The sequence below is a fragment of the Anopheles funestus genome, chromosome 3RL (assembly GCF_943734845.2).
Source record: "Anopheles funestus chromosome 3RL, idAnoFuneDA-416_04, whole genome shotgun sequence".
In the NCBI taxonomy this organism is placed as follows: domain Eukaryota; kingdom Metazoa; phylum Arthropoda; class Insecta; order Diptera; family Culicidae; genus Anopheles; species Anopheles funestus.
In genome coordinates this window covers 3,806,097-3,828,184 of record NC_064599.1, presented here as the reverse complement: position 1 = coordinate 3,828,184, position 22,088 = coordinate 3,806,097, and the positions used below count along the sequence as shown (strand labels likewise).

Genomic DNA, 22,088 nt, shown 5'->3' with positions numbered 1-22,088 from the left:
GTGTGGAAAAGAAAGTGGATACTCACTTAAAATGTAAGTGTATTTAAGCTATCGTTTTATGGATGTAGCACTTAATAGAAGATCCACAACGATAGCTACGATACTCTCCCACCACCCCCCGCGGGGGTAGGGGGTGTTATCTATCTTATCGTCAATTGTGTGGAATATTTGTGGCGCAAACCTTAATCATCCCTGCACGTTAATTACCACTAATAGAAATTTGCTTCTTTTCCAATGAAAAAAAAAAAATAGGAAAAAAACACACACTTTTTATAACAGTTTTGTTTTGTCTTCTAATGCGGCGTAAGGTAACGATATCGGTCGCAAACTAGGTATAAACGATAAACGTTACTAATTGGCTTATTCGTCTATCTTATCAGCTAGAGCAGTTTGTATAAAAAAAAATTGAGTTTAAAAACAAAATAAACAAGCGTGTCACCTCAGTCAACCGGTAATAAATTCGTACGGATACGATCAGATAAGTGTTACGGGGCCGGGTGTTCAATTTCCGACACTGCCGCCACTCATCCCACACCTATATAATCGATTGAACATTTGCAGTACATCCGCAATACATATGTCCGCTTCATAAAGTAAGCAGCGTAAATATACAGCAAAATAGCACCATTGTTTTTTTCTTTCTGCTAGCAAGCTAAGAAAAGAAAAATCCCCCGCCATGGGCGGAGGAGTTTCTTTTCCTTTTGTTTTTTTTTTGTTTTTACTACAACCGACTGTTCTTATCGATGATGCGCTCATCACCGTTGGCTAGTATCGAATCCGTATGAAACACTAGCTCCGGATCCGCTTCCTGTGGTATTTGCGTCGTTGCTGTCATTGCACCATCAGCGTTTTTCGTGCTTTCCAGCTCTGCCTTGCTATAGTGGTACACGATGGCTGCACCGAAGCTGTCGCCGAGCACATTCACCAGTGTCCGGAAGCGATCGCTAGCGAAGTAGGGAATTTTTGGTTAGGAAATCGCATTCAAGAAACTGCTACGCGAACATCATGCTTACAGTAGCCAATCGACGGCAATGATGAGGGATACATCCTCGGCGGGTAGTCCGACCGTGTCCAGTACCATGACGAGCGTTACGAGACCTGCCTGAGGAATTCCAGCAGCTCCAATACTGGCCGCCGTTGCCGTTATACTGATTGCCAGAACATTGCCAAAAGATAGGGAGAGTCCTGCAAAGCAATAACCGGTTCAATTATACTCGTCCATTTTTTGGGAGATCTTCGAACACTTACCACGCAACTGAGCGATGAAGATGGCAGCGACCGCTTCGTACAGTGCCGTACCGTCCATATTGATCGTAGCACCGATCGGAAGCACAAACCGCGAAACGCGTGGATCGATGTGATTCTTCTCCTCCAAACACTGCATGGTAACGGGCAGTGAGGCCGAACTGGACGAGGTCCCGAATGCGGTAGCAAGTGCCTGACCCATGTTGGCAATAAACCGGAACGGATTTTTGCGTGTGAACAGAAAGAATAGCAGCGACAGCACGACGAACCCGTGGAACAAAATGCCACCAGCAACGACCGCAAAGTACAGCCCGAGCTTACCGAACATATCGCCAAGGTCTTCGATTTCCAAAATTTTCGATGCAATCAAAAACGTCACACCAACTGGTGAGAGCCTGCGCAAGGAAGAGAGGGAAAGAAGAGATCACGATTAATCCAGCGAAGATCGAAGGTTTTTGGTGCACATTGATGAAGTTCAACCGTACCAAATCACCCAGCCGGTGACCTTCATGACGATGTGGGACAGCTGTTGGAAAAACTGAAGTACCAAGGCATTCTCGCGCTTGGTTGCACCGAGCGCCACACCGAACACGATCGACGCGACGACCAGCCCGAGAATGTTCATACCGTCCGCGTACATGCCCGTGATCGTCCACCGGTAGATGTCGCTTTCGGCTGGATTGGCAGCCGGTGGTTTCAGCACAGTTTGGTACTGCTGCGTACAGGCTTGTACAAGATTTGGCGGGAACATGTTGCGCACGAGATCGAGCAGTGTATCCACGGTGGTGACATTGCGCGACTGAACGGCGTCCGAATCCACATCATCACTTTCACGGTCCGATCCGGGCTTTATCGTGACGACGAGCACAATGCCCAGAATTACGGCGAGCACAGTTGTCGCGAGATAGTACAGTACCGCTCGACCACCAATCTTCTTCGATAGGGACAGATCGAGTGATCCAACGGCGGCGATCAGTGATGATACGATCAGCGGTAGGATTAGGGCTTTGAGAGTTCGCAGGAATAGATCACCAACGTAGTTGATGTAGGAGACATCACGCTGTGACCAGGTGTCGCCTTCGTCCGGAACTGCCCGCAATCCCAAGCCAAGCGCTATACCCACGATCACACCGAGGATCGTTAGGGTTGTCAGTAGGTTGCGGCGCACGAAGCCCCACACGGACCTCAACTGCATCTTCATGGTGGTTGGTTGTGTTGTAACTGCAATGGAATCGGGAAGGAAACCTTCATTATGTACACCTAGCCACGATGCCTAATAACACAGTAGTGAGCATGGTAAGTCCGCCCCCTTGCTCGGACCATATTGGGATCAAGGTTGGTCACTGTATCCACTCGTTGCGATGCAGAATTAGGTCTGCCCGGTCATGCTCTACACTGGGCACGAAAGAATGTCCCAGGTATATTAACCTTTAGTGGCTTATTTAGATAAAAGGAAACCGTCTATATGGTACTGGGACAGATAAGCATTCAATACAGACCAATTGCATTTTTGCACTTTATTTCCCCTTGCTTGGAACTTGTCCTTGAATGTGAGAGAATGCTGAAATATGTCCCTCCCAAGCAAAAGGGCGTTCTCCTGGCAGAGTTTGGCTTTTTTTTTTGTTGTATCTTCACCCATAGGTCCAAGAACTCAATCCACCAATCAATGCATCAATCTTCGTGTGCTCCAAAAGTGAACATATGCCTGCCCGAAACAGGTTTTAAATCGCTTGTGCTCGAGAGCAGCTAGCATAAAAATCTTCAAGCACCTGCTTGGAACCTATACTTTAGCGGGAATTCACAAATTTATCACCCCTTCTCCTGGGGCCCACATTCCTGGGCAACAATAACCCACACACACACACACACACGTATGTACAGTGGGAGTTCCAAAACTTTGAACCTCAAAAGCTTCGATCCTCCGTTCGTCTAATGATCTTGAGGGTCGATTGAGGGTAAAAGTGGTCTCATCAAGTTCTCTCATCCATTTTTTGTTGTTTGATCCAAAGGGGGGATGTTTAACCGCAAACCGGGGGGTTATGATAGACATGAAGTTTGGGGGTTGGTTTTTCCTTTTCTTACATTTTCCTTTTATTCGGAGTCTTTTTTTTTGTTGTTACGGGGAACCCTCCATTAATGATCCAATGTTGCTGCAGATCGAATCAAGCTGAGCGACTTGTTTCGTGCATGTTAAAGAGAATGAAAGCTTAGACGAGATGGTGGTGGAGCAGGTATACACTTAAGTGGGGATGGTGGAGAGGTGGGTTTTACCCAACAAAAGCGTAGCGTGTATTTGTTTGGTCACTTTGGTGTATTGTATTCTCCCAAAAATAATTTGTTCAACCCGTATGTTTTGATGGAATTGTTGAGGTTTCGTGGGCATTATTTTTGAAGCATAACCCTTCAACAGAGCCGTAACATAACACCTCAAGTCAAGGTTGTGAAATTCCTCTTAGAACGGAACGGACAACGTTCTAGCAAATCAACAATGACGCATCTTTGAAATTGCGCATGCTATTAATAATTGAAAAGGTAGTTTTGTCCTTTTTGAGTCACGGTCACGGACATCAGCGATATCTTGGTAGGTTAATGCGCCAAAGGGTAGCGTACTTTCATCACCGATTACACCTGTCGATGGACGTCTGTACATCTCGGGCAGAATCAGATATGGGCCGAATGCTTTATGGCATGCCGCATCTTATCGCTCAATGGAGAAAAAAAAATTAACCTTAGTTTAACGCTTCTACAAAAAAAAAATCGAACCTATAAACATCAAGCAACGACTCCGATTCCAACGACGGGTTTGATTGCAATGAATTGATCGATCATCTACATCGACAATCTGCCCTTATCTAGCGTCTTGTCGCCTTTTTAATGACACTAATTAATCGTCGTGCGTGTCATTGTGTACCATATCAACGGTAACGATAACGCACAAAACCATAAAGAATGGATCACTCCGCTTCCGTGTAGAGCAGATCACGATTTGGTTAAGAAAAAATGGCTTAATTCGCAAGAAATTGAACATGACTCAGTACATTCCGATCAAATCGTCACCCGTTGTGCATCGTGAATTGAAGTTTGCACGGAATGCATTTAGAAGCGGAGCCTAGTGTACAGTGTCTGGCATCCGGAATTCTCGTGCACGATCGCACCAATATGGTGTCTTATTGATCCGAAGTGGGGAAAACTAGTCGTGACTAATTATTTATTCTGATTTGCTCCGCGATTGCTACAGTACTAGAGTTCCCGGGTACATTGGGTTCGGGTCGTCTAATGTTTCCCCCGTGTTGAGAGTACAGCGGCTAGTAACGGCGCTCGTATCCCAACAGCATCCAGATATCAAGGTGATCTTAAACAAACACAGATAACTGTTGCTCACCGAGACCATGGTTTCGGGTAGGCGCAGTGGCGTGGGCGTAGACCAGGCATTGTTACGTCGGATGTCGCTGAGTTCTGAGCGAGTTCTCGGAGGGTTTTGTGTGATCGATGCACATGATCAGATAGCGTGAAGCCGTTTAGCTCATCAATGATGAAGCGCACGGTATGGGCAATTAGTATCGCCCCTTAGATCTGTGATTGGCCAAAGGTGGCAGGGTGGCAAGCAACAGATAAAAGGAAGGGAGCGTGATCATATAAAAAGCTTCTCGTTCACTCCTTCCACCTTTATCCAGTTGTGCAACACCAGGTTGTAGTCAATTGTTTTGAAACAACTTTCCATTTTCCGGCGCTTTTGGTTTGTGCTCTGGATGCAGCAGTTTATAGCACCGCACCAAGCCCCTTGCTTTCCTTGCTGCTAAGCCAATACTCTCCTCCCCGCGTTTTGGAAGATTCACTCAACCGATCGGTATCGGGTTTGGATTCTTCTTTTGGAGAACGTATCACAAGCCGATTCGTGTGTCACTTCCCGGGTCACCGTACGCGCACGCGGGCGTGAAGGTGTCGTTGTCCACATTTCACGCACAAACCGTTTGTTAACCTTCGCGTCAAAACCGATACTCACTAGATTGACCTTTTGGGACCGTGTGGTGATTTTCTTTTTGTGCCAAAAAAAAAAAGCTAAACGAGTTCGTTTCCACGATCGTGTCGTTCGCCTTCACTGGATGCACTCGGTAATTATCCGGATGCTTTTTTGTTTTCGTTCTATCCTATCCTCCGGACGCGGACTATTTAGCGATCCGTCCGACACGGTGGCTCATTCTAAACTGGCGGACCACAAAACTCGATCGCTGGCCCAACCACATCAGTTCCCCCCCTGGCGGGAAGGGAAAAAGAGATAGAGAGAGCGAGAGAACCGTTTGCAAGATAATGCGTCTGGTTATTTGTGTTGTTTGGTCGACGGTACCGCGGCAGCGGGATTTTACCGGCTGGTCCGCATCATCAGCGGTGTATGGGTGGGGGATTTTTCTTTCCTTTTCTTCCGCTTCTTCTACGCCCGATGCCCGACCGTTGCAAGACAAGGTGACATGACACAGCGAATACCCGCGAGACATTCCATAGGCGATTGTTATTATTGGAACGGCCCGCGAACCACGTGGCTCGGGTTGCATTCATTCAAAAATCGTGCTGCTGGTGTGGGCTGGTGGTTCCACGTGCACGTTTCTAGCGGAAACTGGTAAACCGGTTGCGGGAGTGCGGAATCTATTCCGGTTTTGATGCTCACTGCATATAAGTGGTTCAGTTGGTAGATGATTTTAAATGCAGAAATAGTGTATGCAAATGGTCTACACGTGTTTTGCGAATTAGTGGATTAGTCATTTCAATCACGGAAATTGATTGTAAATTCTGTAAAGGGGTCTAAATCAATTGCTTTGATTTGAACACCTAAGATCGTTCTATGATCGTTTCATCGAATAAAATATTTTTTGTTTTAAGTTTTGTTAAATAACTTACTATGTGAAGTATTTATTGTTACTTGAAATTTGCCTATTATACGATAAATAACCTCGTTTTGCAAAATTCCATGAAACTCCCTCATTAAACACGGGGAATTTTTATCATTCAAATGATGATTTAATAATGACGAAAGACTAGAGGATATTAGTGTCGTTTTGTTCTTATTCCGCTCAAGGGTAACTCTTCACTACATATACAAGTGGGCGAACATTGGACGACAATGTTTGCATATCGTCACTTTTACAACGGAACAGAATACACACGTTTTTTTGTTTTGTGCCATTTCAACGAGTAATTGCACATACGTACCTTATGGCCAGCAAGATAAGCACCCGGGAAACAAGACGTTGCTTACGTTTCTCTTCCTAAATACAACAAGCTACGTACAGCTGTACTACTCCATTTATTTCATGCTAAGTAACAGTATTTGATGCACCCTTTTTCGAGATCTAGCTCGTCGTTTCCTCTGTGCCCACGAAATCCTTGTAACCGGTTTGGAAAAATTCTTTTCGCAACGTCAATGGAGCGGCCTTCTGTCGGATTAGGTAATTCACGTTACCCTTTGCCGTGTAGTAATCCTCCCCCGTCAGCTTGCGAATGGCTACATTTTTCTTCAGCACCTTATCGTAAAATCTTGCCCCAGCATCAACCACATCCGGTCCGAGCGTTGCCATTTGTTTGTCAACTTTGGTTTCGTAGTAAATTTCAGTCATATCGGTCGAGAACGAATAAATGCCAAATCCAAACAGACCGCAGATCGTGTACAACATCATTCGTAGCGACCGAGGTCGGACGTAGAAATTACACCGCTCGTTCACCTGCGAAGCTAAGCTGTACGTAAACATCCACGAAACGGTAGGAATAATCGATTGTATCAGCGTTTTGTGCGTCTTCATTGTAAGCAGCTCGCGCGCAATACCAAACACCTGCTCGTCCTCACTCAGCACGAGAGCATCCTCGAGCAGTTTGCCCGGTTCCGTGTTCCAGTCAATCGGTTGATTACGTATCTTAATATCAGTACGATCGATTGCCGCCGCACTATCGTACTCAAAGTTCGACGGTATGCCAACGTACGCTCCGTACCGTGTTTTAAACGAACCCGCATTGAACACATCGAATCCGTACACGACGAACGGTTGGGCAAACTTCTTTTCAAAATCCGTCAAATCCAACAGATTCAAGGCTCGCTTGTAGCGCTGTTCTAGCTTTTCTGAAAGTTTCTTTTCTTCTCCATTTCTAAAAGGGCGAAAAAACAAGACAAAATAGGTGAAAAAATGCGCGTAATAAAACACCGGCGCACCGGACACTTACTTGTACGCTTGTACAAACTCCTTGTAGTAAGAAATGCATATCGAGTGTGGAAAGTAGTGGCCAGCGAACAGTCCAATGGCAACAGTTGTTGCACCGTAAAATACAACCTGCCGACCAGTTTCGGTGAGGAAAAAGGACACTTTTTTACCGCGGTTCATTATAAGAATTACGATGTAGAATAGTGTTATTTAACTACGATGTTTACAAGTTTGTTTACATCGGGTTTTGACACCATGTGTCATCTGCCGGACATGAAGCTGTCAGTTCGTTGAAAAGAAAAACAAGTATGATTTTATTCTTAAAAAATATAACTCATACATATACTTGAAATAAAACGAAACAAGAATTTAATTTGTCTTTTAAACACGCAATTATCACGCAAAAAAACATATTCAGACCATATTGCGTAGATGTATGTACTGTGTGAATAGACTGTGGCTAATGTCAATTCAAAATCATAATTACCACAGTTTATTTTACGGTAAAATGTATACCATGGTATAATTATTTTTGCAAAATATGTGATTTGTTTAATATTTTTAGTATTTATCAATGTTTCTCTTAGTCTTTATAGTAGATTCTACTTAGACACAGTTACCGCAGGCTTTGTGCGGTTTTTCTTCCGATCGTTGCGCATACAAAATTTGCGTCGAACCCAACCAAAAGTTTCGAGAACTAAAAATTCCACAATTTTAGATAGGTAAAATCCATTCTTTCCTAAAAACAATGCCACGGCTCCACCAAACGATACTGAAAGAGAACCGAAAAAACGTGAAAGAATTCTCCATTAGTTGGGCACGTAAATCATACGACTATTGGTAATAGGTTTCCACTATTCGCTATTTGAGAGGGTAATAGTTTACCGAGTAAATCTTCGTAACTGAAAATAAGCACTCTCCGGAGTCTCGTCTTGGGTTGCAGAATTTCCCACCGTAAGGACGCTTTGTGCGTGAACGGAATACCACCCTCAGCCGTCCTGTTTGAAGGAGAATGAAGTGATTACACACGTACCTACGGCATGCTGCAGTTACAAAAGCCCACCATAGACTCACTGCGCGACGACCTACCATTGCGTTTTGCTAAGTGAAGCTACGTAATAGCCGACGTCGGTACACGATTTCAAACATTTGCAGTCTCCATCGTTGTACCACTCGGGATGCTGCTGCAGGCAATGCAATCCCTGTACGTTGCACGGTGGTCCCTCTGCAAATGGCATGTTCGTTAAATGTGGTTTGATTAAAAACTTCCCACAAGGGGATGGGGGAATCCCACTACTGACCGGCGAACGGATAAAAGTGTGGTCGGCACCGACATGCTGCCAGTGCTCGCCTTGCCCGACAGCTCATGATGCACAGGTTGTGGCTGTAGAGCTGAAACAATTCGACCAAGCAAGTATGAATTGGGCTCGCACCGTTTTACTGGTCGGCAAACCTACCGGCAAGTGTTCGTAGACTTCATCGTAAAAGTAACAATTACGCTGCCGCACCGTCAGATCCTTGAGACGCTCGTTGGCACTTAAAACAAAGGAAATGGATTTTAAATCTGATTAGACGATAAGTTATATGAGAGTGGGTGAAGGTTGCGCTGTGTTGCCCTTTGTCGGAACCGCACAGGCCACTTACACCGTCTCGAGCACACTGTATACGGCGACTAGCTCATCGGACTCCTCCACGTGGGTGAACAGCTGATCGCTGGTCGCTACCTCGTACGGTGAGTGTATGGCGTACTGCAGGGGGACGTGATAAACAATGTAACCCTTCGACCCGGACCAAAAGGGATGCAAAAGGGGTTACGGCAAACTTACCGATACCGTTGACCGATACATGTCCAGCTTCATGTAGCACTGATGTTTGCTGAATTCGCACGATATGGGACTCCACCCGGGAACGTCCTTCTCGGAAGCCCGTTGCCTTAGGTCAGGAAGAGACAAAATGTAAAATATATCCTATTACCCCGGTGCACGGAGATTACAGTGAAACGGAGTGAAAGGGGAATGGAATAGACATTGTTTATCAAAACCCCTTTAGAGCAGGTTTCCATGGACAATGGAAGCATCCACAGTTGTGGGTCTTTTGCAGCAAACATATCCAAATCAGACCCATTTACACGCACTAACGCAAAAAAGCAGGACGTTGTGTGTTTTTGCAAGGAATTATATGTATCGCAAAATAACGCTCTTTTGGGGTGTTGGGAAAGAGCTTTCGTCTAGAAAGCTTTCGATTGGAGTTTTCGGGGTTTGGAGAAAAAGGGGATTGGAAAAGGTTTTCCTTTTTATGCGACACATGAATGGTCAAACTTGCTATAAATTAAGTGATTTTAGTACATTTAGTAAAATAAATAACTGGCATAAAATATAATTTTAATATACTAGGAATCCTTGCTTACTATAAGTGGCTGTTCTCGAGATTTTGACGCCAATATCATATAAGTAGAAAAGCCTAAGAATAAGGAGGAAATAAAAATAAAATTATGGAGATTCAGATCTTTAAGGCTGACAATACGGCTAAAATCATAATTCGTGAAATATAAAAAAATTAAGTAGGTTATTAATTGTCTGTGTTATAATATTTTTATAGCAAAGTTTCTTTTAGAAATTGGGACTTATTTCAATTAAATTATATTTTAAAATATTGGATTTAGATCCGTATATTATTCAAGAATGTAATAATAATAAATAATAAGGCCGTTTTTATTTAAGAGATATAAGTTATCAAAAATATAACTTTGAATTGTAAAACATTCTGTAAATTGTACGCTTTATTTAATGTCCCACAAGATGCCATAAACCTTTTGGCTAAATGTACTCACACCTCCTAGCTCAACAGTGTTTTAATTAAACCATTAAAATCACAATGATGAGGAGTTTGTGACTGTTCGGCATAACATAATTGAAATGGCCCATTCAACACGTCGCAACGGGTGCTAAAACTCATCCCCCAAAAAAAAGCACATCAAAACCCAAGATAGCGGCAATCTTTATGAGCAGTTATTAAATTATTAAGCAGCTCGGCAGCTTCTAATTCTAAGCTGTCCCCGTACTCACCCCGTCCCGTTGACGTGCAGCAGCAAGGCCAGAGGTGCATTCAGCGCGTAACAGATACCCCGTTCGGTGACAATCTGGTGCACCTGCAGCAAGGTTCCGTGGGCGGGCTCGAAGCTGTTGATGGCTATATCATGGTTCGGGTGTACCTGTTGCCAAGGGTTGGGGAAGAAGTGACTCGTTGGTGAGATGAGTTTTCTTACTTTGGTGAGATGAAGTTTGCCACCCCTACCATGCTGATTAGCTCCAGCACATTAACGTCGATGGCCAGCCGGCTGTCGTTGAGAAAGCGCGACAGATTGCCCAAGTCGGTAGCGATCGCACCGACAAGCGTTTGGACAAAGTCGGCTAGGTAGCGGGTCGTCCCGGTGGTCTCATTCGAGCTTAAGCCCTCCCGGGTGGTTTCGTAGCCGGCAAGACCGATGCTAAAATGGAAGCTGCTTTAGATAATGGTTAAACATTCTGTTGGCTTCTTCTCGCCCATATCGCCCATTCCATTCAAAAACCGACACTGGGATGGGGCAGGTGGAAAGTCATAATTAGACAAGCCAAAGATGAAACCGTCTGCGTTTGATGTCGAGCAGCATTGTTAATGGAGTTTGCAGCCGAGATTTGGCATCGTTCCAGAAGAGAGCTTTTTTTTCTTCTTCTACGGTACACTGAGTGAACTGAGAGAAGAAAACTGCAACAACAAACCACCATCGTGGGGTGTCGTGGGCATCGAAAGGCAAATAGGCGGGACTTTTGGACTACGGGGACGAAGGTGTAGGTCCCTTTATAATGGAATGATTTATGATTATTTCCCTTAGTGCGGTGGTTTAATCTGTTCTGGGTTGTTGATTCCGTTACAATTAATGTTTCTGTCGCTATCGTTGTTGGGTAGTTATTACTGTAAAGCGAGTTATTAGTCTTTTTTTAGAACTAGCTTACAAAAAGAGAATAAACAGAATAAAATAGGTATAAAATATAAAACGAGTCGAAATTACTAAAGAAGGGCCTGTATTGCCCTGAATACATCAAGCCCGAATGTATGCAATTTTTATTTTAGTAATTTTTTTGGTGTTTTTAATAACAGTTTGTATTGTATTGGGTAATACGTATCAAAATAATCTTGCTTTTAATTTTTTTTTAAATATTTGAACATTACTAATGCTATAAAAAGTTAGTTCCGCCTGCGAAGTATGCAATTCGCATTCAACTTAAACAAAAATCATAAAACACTTTAAGTACTTCACAAAACAATTTTAACACTAAAACTACCGGACTAATTATTTCAACTTCCTTCGAAAAAAGTAGTAAAATACGTTTACGTAATGAAATAAAAATATTTACATATTATGTTATCATTTAACATTAATTGGAAACAATCAAACGAAATGCTTTGATTAGAAAATGATTATGGACATACTTTTGCCAACCAAGTACCTAGTACCATTTTTTGAAAACAATTTCCCTTCAGCTTCGTGGGCGAAATGAGCGGAAACGATCACGTTTTTTCACCAAAAGCAGACGAGCAAACTGCCCCTAAGTATGCTGTAATTGCACATTTTGCAAAGTGGTCAATGTTGCGTGAAACATTTTTTTTTCTCGTGTCCCCCATCACCCAAACTCTCGAACAGGAAAAGAAAAGAATTTGAAACAGAAAGATAAAAAAGAAATAAAAGAAAACAACACACCCACCATCGGTTAGTCTGTTAATATTTTCGCCAACGTTAGGCAAACAAGAAAAAATGGTCTAAAAATAACTTTACTGCGGAACTCCCTTGGTGCTGCATGGCACCATAACCTTTTGCACTCGCGGTTACTTTTCGCCCAGCGGTGGTAATCTTAATTATTATCTTACCGTTCCAGATACTCCTCGGCCCGTTTCCAGTCGATCCGGTCGTGAAAGCAGAACGTTAAGCCCGGCATTATGCCGATCCAGTCGCGGTAGTTTTTGTCCATCTGAATGGCGGTCGGGTTGGCCCGGTACCGGGCATACTGATACTGGCCGAGAAACAGCATGCCACGAAGCGCCGCCAGGATAACGAGCACCCAGAATATCCTGCAAAATAAGGTAAGGATGCCGAGCGCGAAAGCGGGAGACAAGAAAAAAGTCCCCTCGAACCTTAATCCTTTTCATTCGTCAACCCGTGTTAAGGGGGAGGGAAAGCCAGTGCTGAAGGGTAGTTTAAAATGGTGGCTGTAATCCACCGCCGGTTACCTTTCAAGTGGATGTTTCCGATGATCAAACACATACTGGAGGCCGGGAACATTTAGTACGGCGAATAACTTTTGATTAAAGCTCGCTTCCTTCGTACTGGAGGCTTTTTCCACTTTCTTGACCATCTCTTTACGTGAAGGAAAAGCGTATTAGTAACTAAATTTGCTCACAAAAGAAACTTGATCCCCACTAACCAACGGTAGGTAGATGAGGTTTGGGATTATTTTCTTAACAAAAGTTCCAACTTGTTGTGTGTCTGCCAGCGTCTGGTTAGCTGGTCCTTTACTATGGTTGGTCACCGTTGTACTGATTGTATATTCTCCTTCGCATAACGTCATAATGTCAATATAGATCACAGCATGGGATAGGATCGCGATCAGATCCCTAAATTAGGGTTGATATATCATACCGCACACAGATAAAAGGCGTCCGAAATGGGTTGGTTTTAGCCCCTTTTTTTTCGTTATGATATGGCACCATGTGGGGATTATTAGAAATTAATTAGGAACGAACGCATCCATCCGATCCGATGGGAATGAAGGATGTTAAAGCGCGACCCCCCGCACCAGATCTCTAGATATGGCGTCTTTTTTTATTGCCGACCCCGATTGTTCCCATTGAAAGGATGTGGGACCAGGGAAAACGCTGATAGTAACCTTAACCATTTCATTCCTTATTATCTTGTCGATACAGCCGAGGGACGGGGAATAATGGCGATCGATGAATATTTTTGGACGAATGGGTGTAATTAATCCACATCGCTATCACATTAGGTGCTCAGTTGTTTTGGGACGCTTTCTTTATCCCCAAAGGGATGAGTAATGAAACATCCACTAATTCCATTGAGTTCTCTTTTTTTGTGTTCTATTAAACACACATGAGCTTACTTTTAAAGGATAGATACAACACAGCAAAAAAAAGAATCAACTCCCAAAATAATAAAACAATATCTTACAACGATTTAAGGGTCTGGACCAAGTATCTGGACCAAGAACGTGAAGCTTTTTCCGTCTCGAAAGTTGGAAAGTGTCGATTACTTTTTGTGGTTCGTAAAATGGACACGTACTGCAGACGTGACACGTTTTGTGGTCTACAGCCAAAACAAACTTTATCATGCTGAACATTAAAAGAATGTGACCATCTTGGGCTGACCTTTTTTTGTTGTAAGTAAATTTTCTTTTCTCCTTGGAGGCACTTAAAGTGGGGCAAAATTTGAATGAATGTAAAATGGAACTTCTTGACACATGGGATAATTTCCAAGACTCTCTTAAATGTATTTGCATAGCTTTAATTATAATATAACACGCCAAAACAACACAAATCTGTCAATATTACAACGTACGCCTAAATGTATGCAATGTGTGTTACAAATTAAGCTCATTTCACATGATAGCCATAATATAAAAAAGGCATACATTTAGGCGATTTTTTTCTCAACAAGAACAAGTTCTCATCAAATACCTAACTGACACAAGATATTAAAGGTACTTACCTTCTTCTTTGAAAAATTCACTTACTTTTCGTCACATTATTTTTCTCAAAATACAATAACCCCGTTAAATAACATTCCGAAGTACAAACGATTGTTAAAATACTATCTGGTTTGTTCTGTTTATTTATTTCTTAATGTTGCATTCCATTTTCTTCCGTAACGCGTTCCACCAATCTGAAGTGGTGGATAGTGCTGAGTAGTTTGAGTAGTTGGTTTTACATAAAAGTGTGCCATGAAAAGTGGTGTCGAACCCGGATCGTTCTCTACAGTTACTTCGGATCCGGATCGGATCGGATCCGTAGAAGTACGCATACAAATCCCAGCCGGCTGACGGGAGGGGCCATGGTTGTCATTTTAAACTCTACTGCTAAACGTTACATACTGTTTGTAACATACTTTATCTTTTCCACTTTTTTTGTTTTACTTTTATCCTTTCCTTTTGGGGTTTCCCTAATGTGTATCATAAAACGTGAATCACAATGAAGTAAAGTCATGAACAGTTTGGTATTTTTTTCTTTGTTTTGTAATGTTTTTTCTGTTTGTTTGTTTCTACAGTACGAAATTGTTTCACAGTAATGGTCCTCGATGTTTTTGATAGTTTTCACAATGAGTTACTTTCGGCAAAACGGTTTGCCACTTAGTGTGTGTGCGAGGATAGCGTATAGTGTAGTGCGTAGTGCGTGAAAGCCAATAGATTGTACACAGGACACAGGAAACAACAACGATAGACGAGAGAGAGTCTGTGCCGGGAGCACACACAGCATTGTAGTTGAAGTTTGACAGTTGTGGATTGGAATAGAAGGATAACTAGACAGCAGTCGAAGAGTAATAGCGTAAATGCATGATAGATGCGATAGCACTAGACAACGATAGGATGTTAAAAGAGTATACAAAGAATACGTTCAACTAGAGAGATATGTTTTACAGGGTTTGAAGAGAGTTATACGCAGTTTTGCTTTCCAAGTCTGTGCATAGAAGTAACATTTGGATAATTTTTTTTGTACGAATTTGCTGATGTAACTGGTGTTTGGTTTTTTTTCTTCTCTTTCTTTTTTAAATCTTCTGAGTCTGAGCATCGTGGCCATCGAATAAACTCTTTTCATTACACGATCTAACAAGGATACTCGCAGGAGAGTAGTGTTAAGGCTTAGTTGCTTAGTTCATGCTTAGAATATCGTCCGAATCAGGGCTATTTAGGGCTCTCCATGGTTTTTTTAACGACCCTAGTCTCGTAGGTATAATGCCCAACGTTAGTAATAAATGTTCCTTTTTTCTTTAACCCATTCCCTCCCCGATAACACTAAGTATATCTTATGGACATTCAATGAACAGTTTACATGTTTTTTTATATACAGTTTGCTAGTACATGGTTTTTCGGTTCGGTTAAATGTTAGCTTTTCGTAAAAGTCATTCGAAAGTGAAGTCCATTTTAATTTACTTTTAAAACTTCTATCAGTTTTACTCGCTTTCCCAAAATCTGTCCAAGACAAGACATCGGTTACATACATTTGGGGACTAAATACTATTGAATATGAATCGTTTCTAGTGTTTTCTTCTTTGTAGCTAGCGATTATTTTTCTCCTGCTTGTCGTGAGCGGTCAAAGTTTTCAAATAAAATCAACATTTAATGTTGGCGTACGAAGTACACTCTATGCATGTACGTGTCCTTCACTTTGGGCAACATTCCGCCGAAGGTTAATGGAGGGATTTACCGAAACAAGACACAAAGTGGTCCCGTGTCATATACAAATGTATCAATGGTTGTATCTTAGGCTAGGTATCTTTAGGTATTGAGTCGCTTTTTTTTGGGGGGGGAAAAACATTGCTGCTTTAGTAGTAAAACACTACCCTTTTTCTGCTATTTCGGTAACTATTTTTGCTCTTGAGTCGACCTGCTTATGTGTTACTTACACACGAGAACGGTTAGGACTGGTTTAGGAACCCGTTTGCCAACGGGAAACGAAGGAACATTTTTGGAAGGTAATTTTATTGGTGCTCGTTGTAAATTGACAATCAAATAGCCGCTGATGGTAGTAGCTGTCAGTGGTGCTGGTGACAGCGGGACGTGCCCAAGGCTTGCTTTAATTGGATTTTAAATACTACCTGCCACGGTAAAAGGCTACGAATGGGTGTCTGTGAGAAACGTCACGGAGCCGGGAAACGTTTTATTGTCTCTTAAATTATAATTTAAAGCAAAACGGATCCTATTTTCACCACACTTGATAGCATAATTATTTATCTTTAATTTATCATGTCCATTGGTTTAGTGTTTAATTTACCTAAATTTCGTTCCTGCTCTTCAATTAGCACATAATTTATTTCGATTTTTTTGTGTCTAATTTCCGCCTGCAATCAGTTAAACAATTACACCACTAATTGGCGCGTCTACTATTTGCACGAACGAATGGCGCTTTGGGTTTTTCCGTTTCGTTCCGATTCATCAGCCGCTTCCCGTACCACTTAATCCACTAGTGTACCTTTCCCAATTACAGTTACAGGCGTGAAAAAGGAGAAAGATTAGCATAAATAAAAAAAAACTGATCCCAACGGATGGGGGGCCCCGTCATTCGTCAGAAGTGATCGTTTTTGGCCGCTTCGTTTCACTAATTATTATCATCAGCCCGTTGGCGTTTCTTCCTTCTGCCGGCGGCAAACGGTATTAATTCAACTCCCAGAAGGCTTGCGATGGACACACCCGGTCCAGATCGATGGAAAAGCGCCCGGATGGAAATCATCCCGTACCCCCGTAGGCGTCTGTGTCTAGCTAAATATTTACACTAGAAATTAAACCATCGTCATCGGTTCTGGCGTGTTTCATTCACTGTTGCGTTCGGTGTGTGGTGAGCTTTTTTCCCCTTTTTTATGTTTCATTTGTTGATTCGTTTAGTTTTTACTTTTTTTTGCAGGAAAGTGTACGTTACTTTCAATCCTTTCTGCCATTTTGGGTTGTTAGGTTTTCTTTTAAATCAGTTTAATTGAAATAATTTTCTTTCCACTTTTTTGTATTTTTTTTTTTGACTTGGCACTACTTTTAACCTTCACTAGTGCCCCGTGTGTGTCTGTTGCTTGTGCGGTGGCTTTTAATAGCGCTCCTTCTCCACTGTCTGTTCACTGCCGATACTAGCGCCATCTGTAACAGGCGAGTCCTTCTCCCGGTGTCTACTAATGATGACAGTTTTTTTTATTTCGGTAAACGTCCACAAAACGGTAGCGAACCACCATTGCGCGAATGGGGAGAAATGGAAAATTAATTCAATTACACTAGCATTCTCCAAATCAGTCAGCATTGCGATGACAAGGCAGGAGGAAATGAAACGAAATGGTTGGTTGCCTGTAGAGCCTTTTTTTTTGGCGTTTGTATGTCATAAAGCTCTACAGTTGGATTTTGGGGGAAGGAGCGGGGATGTATTTTTTTCTTCTTCACTAAACTAAAAGCAAACGGCTACAGGCGCTATTTTAGCAGCACAAACGGTAGCATGAAATGGAAATGAAACCAGGCAGGTGTTAAGCTTGGACCGGAGACCGCTGGTGTTAGGCGAAACGTCATCACTTTGGCCTTTTTTGTTTGTCTACCGTCGAGGGTATTTCATGATTGACGGGGGTGGTACAAAAAAAAGGTACACGATGACATGCTGAATGTTTGACGCTTTGCCAAACACCAAAGTCTGAAATGGGATGTTTTTGTTAAAGATATGGTGATACACAGATACAAGCAAAACAATAAGCTAGACAAGGGAGGACCCCGGTAAGGATGGTGAAAAGGCCAATGGGAAAAGTGACTAAAGAAAAGTGAGCTACTCGGCTGAAAGTAGGCCATGGTCTTATTATGGGTGGTGGTTGGTGTTATTGTTATTATATTGGTAAGCAACAGTTTAGAAAGTCTAATTCAAAAATTAATAACCTTCTAAGAGGAGATATATTTTAAAACGGATCAATAGGAATTAAAACAGTCATAAAACTTGAGTTTTGTAATGAACATTGCATACCTTTAGGCGGTTTACTGTAATGATATGGTTTGATATAACGTAGGCTTACATAAGGCTTGTATAAAGTTTTGTATAAAATAAGGAAACTATTGTCTACACTATTGGTAGGAAATTTAATGAGAAAACTAATACTAAACTAATGCAATAAGAGATAAATCTTTAGTAGCTCAATAAGTTTAACTACTATCAGTAAACATTTTGTAAACTCAGCCTTAATTAATATTTTTTATTTAGTTGAATTTTGTTTGCAAACTAATTTTCCCCTCCAAAAAGGGATCTCTTATCGGTATTTGTAAACATTAAAATTAATAATATACTTAACGGCCAATCACTCTTCTTTCCACACAATCACAATCAATCCCATCAGACACGTCGCTCGTCCCTCGAATTAAAACGGTCGGTTGTTAAAAGTGGTCCATCTAAAACCATTCCATCATCAAGGGACGATCACAAGTTGGTTGGCTGGGCAAAAAAAAAAACCAAAAATTCCACGACAAAACTCCAATCGTTATCGCTTTTCGACGAGTTTGTTTTCCCCCACATTCCCATGGGCGATGTTTTGAGCTACAATTTTGCGCTTTTGTGTGTGGGTGTGTGTGTCTCCCATCTCGACCATCATCAATCTGAAGTGGCCGCGTGCGAATGCTATGCAAATCACGGTCAATTCGTCCACCAGCACCAGGATGGGTAAAAACTTTTCTTATCACTTTTGGAACAGTTTTTTTTCTCTCTCTCTCTCTCTCTCTCTCTCTCTCCCGTTCTACAGTGTTTACTTTTCATCATAAAAACCGTTCGCACGGAGCACATGATTAAGTGCAGTACCGTGCCAGTGTGGTGTACGAGTGGCCGAATGAAGGGTGTAGAAGATAATCCATCCATTTTCCAATGGTAGTTCCAACGGATGTTCGTTCGCGATGGCAAATGAGGCACCATTTTGTGTCGTTACGGCAAGGATGCGCGCTCGTCGGATGATTGCGAGAAAGTTCATGAAGCATGTAAATGGGTTGTAAAAATTTGGTGCATGTTTGTGTGTAACGGAAAGAGTTCCTTTTTTTTTGGTTCTCTTGACCATACCAGTTTAGTTAGATTGTTGCAAAATCGCTCATTTCACTGGAATGGAGATGGTTGTCTAGCATCTCCGACACGTTAACAGCTGAACAGTTTATGACACTTCCGCGCCATGGTCTCTAGCATCAGCTTAGCGAGCTGAGCTGTGGTATGAATAAATGCCACTACATGACTTTGATGGCAAAAATGAGATTTTCTTTCTGGCAGTTCATTTCCAAGCTTTCGTCGTAGTAAAAACTAACCTTCTACATTCCACAAAGGTGGACAAGCACCTTTTTTTTCTCCCCGACATAACGAATTCAAATAAAAAACCATATCAACGCAGTACGGAGACAATTTATACCGTAACGATACACTTTGGGGCAATATATTGTACATTAGAATCGATGATTGCCCGTGTCGGGGGGACGCACTAGGTGGGCACTTGACGTGATTTATCACTATGACCCCCATTTCCTAGTGGAGATTTCTAGTGGAGTTTCTACGCTTTTATGAGCTTCTGTACGAGTGCACCATCCTTTAAAGTGTAATTTATCTTTTTGTGAAATAACACTTGAAAAAGGGTTTACGAATGTTTCCCTTTTTTTTGGGGGGTGGGGTAGGGTGTGAAAATTGCTTGTTCCCTATTTATTACATATACGGGATGGTTTAGTGAGAAAAAAAAATCGTTTAACACAATACACTTTTCCACCTTTTAAGCTTGTATTCGCAGCAGTTCAGTGAAAGCTTTTATTTCCATGTATGTTGGCAAACTTTTATTATTTAAAGAAAGGATTCGTTTTGTTTTTGTTGTTGTAACATTAGTTCTGCAACTCGAAATCGACACAATCGGTTTTGTAGGAAAATAAAAACGGATTTTTTTTCTTATTCTAGATAGTTTTCCCTAGTTGAAGATGTTTCTGCGATCTACACTTCAATTGTTCGCGTGAACTGAAGTGAATGTACGAAGAACACTCCTTAAGAATAGCTGCTGGTATGCACAATCATTTTGGAACGTGGAAAATTTGCACCAAAACATTCATATACTTATAAAATTGCTCATTACTTAAGCTATATTCACACATCACAAACACACTTTCTTTTTTTACGCTCGTGCTTTGGTCTTTTCGAAGCGAAAACGGAGTCCGTTCGCTTCCCTAACTGTTTCTCTACTTCGCTGTAATCAGTTCGATTGGGTGAACATTTTACATTAAATTCGAATCGTATGAAAATCGTTTGCACTCTCCGAATAAAGAGTATAAACATGTACAAAGTAAAAGTATACTATTGTTCGGAATTTTAAAATTGTTTCACATTTTTTGGCGTGCCATGTGCGAACACTAAACGAATGGCACACGATTTATCGCTACCAGAACCGAGAGGTTTACTAATGTTAAAAAGTAATTTTTCCATTTCCATTTGATAAGGTGACACACACATGTCATCTAGTAAAAATGGGTTTTTGGTACATTTGGTCGTTGTGATTATGGTCACAGCCACAGGCTGTATTGATGAGGATGACGATGCAGCACTCCTAGTGGCATGCGCTAGCAAGTTTTAGTAAGTTTTGGTACGTAACGATCACATTAAAGCTCATTCGGTTGTGAGGTTGTCTAGGAAACCAATGGAAAACTCATCACACACACATCGGTTCGAGGTTTCAAAAGCATCATGCTGGTAACTAATCGCACCCGCTGGTGCGATATTTACTAGCCAAAGTGGCCATCTTGGTTTTTTGATTCAGCCGGTTATAAATAGTTTACTACATAAGAGATATTTCCATTCCGATATTGGTCGTACATTTTCCACGTTTTCCTTTCCTACGCTGCTTTAAAAATAAAGAAAAACTAATCTATCAAATCGTTCTACACTCTAATCATAGTGTATAAACCCTTTCGTTATGTAGGCTAAGTATCTATAGATATTACTAAACGGTCCCTTACAACATCGTGTTTTGTTAAACTCTCGCATTCTTTTTTTTTTGCTATCACACCTGTGAAATCTTATCTGCTCAAAAAAACAACAAAAACAAAAAATGTCTACTAATTCGTTTACACTAATGTTTTTTTTTCTTTTTTATAATCTGTTCATCCGATCCAATATTCACCAATTGCGTGTTGGCATAAAACGTGTCGCAAGTGTGTGCATGTGTATTTTGTGTGCCAAATGTGTTGGAAAAACAATGCAATGTAAAGAAGAGAAAGAGAAAAAGAGAGAGAAAAAGAGAGAGAAAGGGAAAGAAAAGAGAAAGAAAGTAAGAAGAAAAAAGTTATGATTAGTTTTTGGTTCGCTTTTGTGCACTGGAAGCTTCTTAATTGCAAGCATGAGCTTTTTTGTTTGTTTGGAGGTAATAAAGCTTAATAACTTTTGTACATTACAAGGACATGAACATTAATGAAATGATCAACAAAAAAATAACGAATTAAATGTATGTACTGTACAACGAATGAAATTAAAATCAACACGGCCTACAACAAAAATGGCGACGGAAAATGGTTGAGTCGATTGCCTTGGGAATGTTTAACAAGGATGCGCTGAAGTAAACGATTTTGTATCCTGCAAATGTAGTTAGTATTTACTAGCACGCTCGCTACTTCTACCCTTTGTACACTACCAGCAGCTATCAGAGATATCTAGTCTATCGTGAAGCGGTTTATTTGCCCTGGCTGGAGCCCCTGGCAGGTATGCAATCAGGTGCATGCTTTTTGCTATAAAACGGACAGCATCAAAACCAGCACACACAGAGGAATGGCGACTGTTCCAGCATAGTTGATAGTTGATGCCGACCTTCATCCACGTAAGAGGATTACGTGTAATTGGCTTTGGGGTTGGACGGGGAACGCAGGTGGCGAGATGTGCCAACGCTTC

The 22,088-nt window shown here is 41.7% G+C and overlaps 4 protein-coding genes across 11 annotated transcripts in view; all 4 read right to left on the bottom strand.

Moving 5' to 3' along the window:
- Positions 1-19: 19 nt before the first annotated feature.
- LOC125772138 (excitatory amino acid transporter 3-like) lies at positions 20-5,506 on the bottom strand. The gene is made up of 5 exons (XM_049443561.1): positions 5,249-5,506; positions 1,731-2,466; positions 1,249-1,640; positions 1,014-1,185; positions 20-944 (listed from the first exon to the last, which is right to left on the bottom strand). The coding sequence occupies exons 2-5, from the start codon at positions 2,444-2,446 to the stop codon at positions 722-724; spliced, it is 1,503 nt and encodes a 500-aa protein (XP_049299518.1). The 5' UTR covers positions 2,447-2,466; positions 5,249-5,506; the 3' UTR covers positions 20-721.
- A 1,019-nt stretch (positions 5,507-6,525) lies between these two features.
- On the bottom strand, positions 6,526-7,686 carry LOC125772161 (transmembrane protein 177). Its single transcript, XM_049443605.1, has 2 exons — positions 7,453-7,686; positions 6,526-7,377 (listed from the first exon to the last, which is right to left on the bottom strand). Exons 1-2 carry the CDS (start codon positions 7,608-7,610, stop codon positions 6,591-6,593), a joined length of 945 nt encoding a protein of 314 aa, XP_049299562.1. The 5' UTR covers positions 7,611-7,686; the 3' UTR covers positions 6,526-6,590.
- A 346-nt stretch (positions 7,687-8,032) lies between these two features.
- LOC125772106 (uncharacterized) lies at positions 8,033-11,927 on the bottom strand. Its single transcript, XM_049443466.1, has 9 exons — positions 11,911-11,927; positions 10,725-10,917; positions 10,496-10,641; positions 9,075-9,239; positions 8,888-8,966; positions 8,732-8,822; positions 8,520-8,655; positions 8,316-8,428; positions 8,033-8,202 (listed from the first exon to the last, which is right to left on the bottom strand). The coding sequence occupies exons 1-9, from the start codon at positions 11,925-11,927 to the stop codon at positions 8,033-8,035; spliced, it is 1,110 nt and encodes a 369-aa protein (XP_049299423.1).
- A 2,351-nt stretch (positions 11,928-14,278) lies between these two features.
- Positions 14,279-22,088, bottom strand: part of LOC125772142 (uncharacterized) — a 103,756-nt gene continuing 95,946 nt past the window's right edge. For 6 of the 8 annotated variants that reach the window (XM_049443573.1, XM_049443567.1, XM_049443566.1 and 3 more), the window contains one exon: positions 14,279-17,349. In XM_049443573.1, the coding sequence (XP_049299530.1) occupies positions 17,268-17,349 (82 nt within the window). In that variant the 3' untranslated portion in view covers positions 14,279-17,267. Of the gene's footprint in view, positions 21,304-22,088 lie in introns of all 8 variants that reach the window. The other 2 variants (XM_049443571.1, XM_049443569.1) reach the window with 2 other exon arrangements.

Coding starts and splice junctions, on each gene's coding strand:
- LOC125772161 (XM_049443605.1), bottom strand. CDS start 7,610: ATGAACCGCGGTAAAAAAGTGTCCTTTTTCCTCACCGAAACTGGTCGG. Junction 7,378..7,452: donor GAGTTTGTACAAGCGTACAA/GTAAGTGTCCGG, acceptor TCGCCCTTTTAG/AAATGGAGAAGAAAAGAAAC.
- LOC125772106 (XM_049443466.1), bottom strand. Junction 10,642..10,724: donor TGCTGGAGCTAATCAGCATG/GTAGGGGTGGCA, acceptor CCTTGGCAACAG/GTACACCCGAACCATGATAT. Junction 8,967..9,074: donor TACAGTGTGCTCGAGACGGT/GTAAGTGGCCTG, acceptor CTTTGTTTTAAG/TGCCAACGAGCGTCTCAAGG.
- LOC125772138 (XM_049443561.1), bottom strand. CDS start 2,446: ATGAAGATGCAGTTGAGGTCCGTGTGGGGCTTCGTGCGCCGCAACCTA. Junction 1,186..1,248: donor CTTCATCGCTCAGTTGCGTG/GTAAGTGTTCGA, acceptor ATTGCTTTGCAG/GACTCTCCCTATCTTTTGGC. Junction 945..1,013: donor ATTGCCGTCGATTGGCTACT/GTAAGCATGATG, acceptor CTACTTCGCTAG/CGATCGCTTCCGGACACTGG.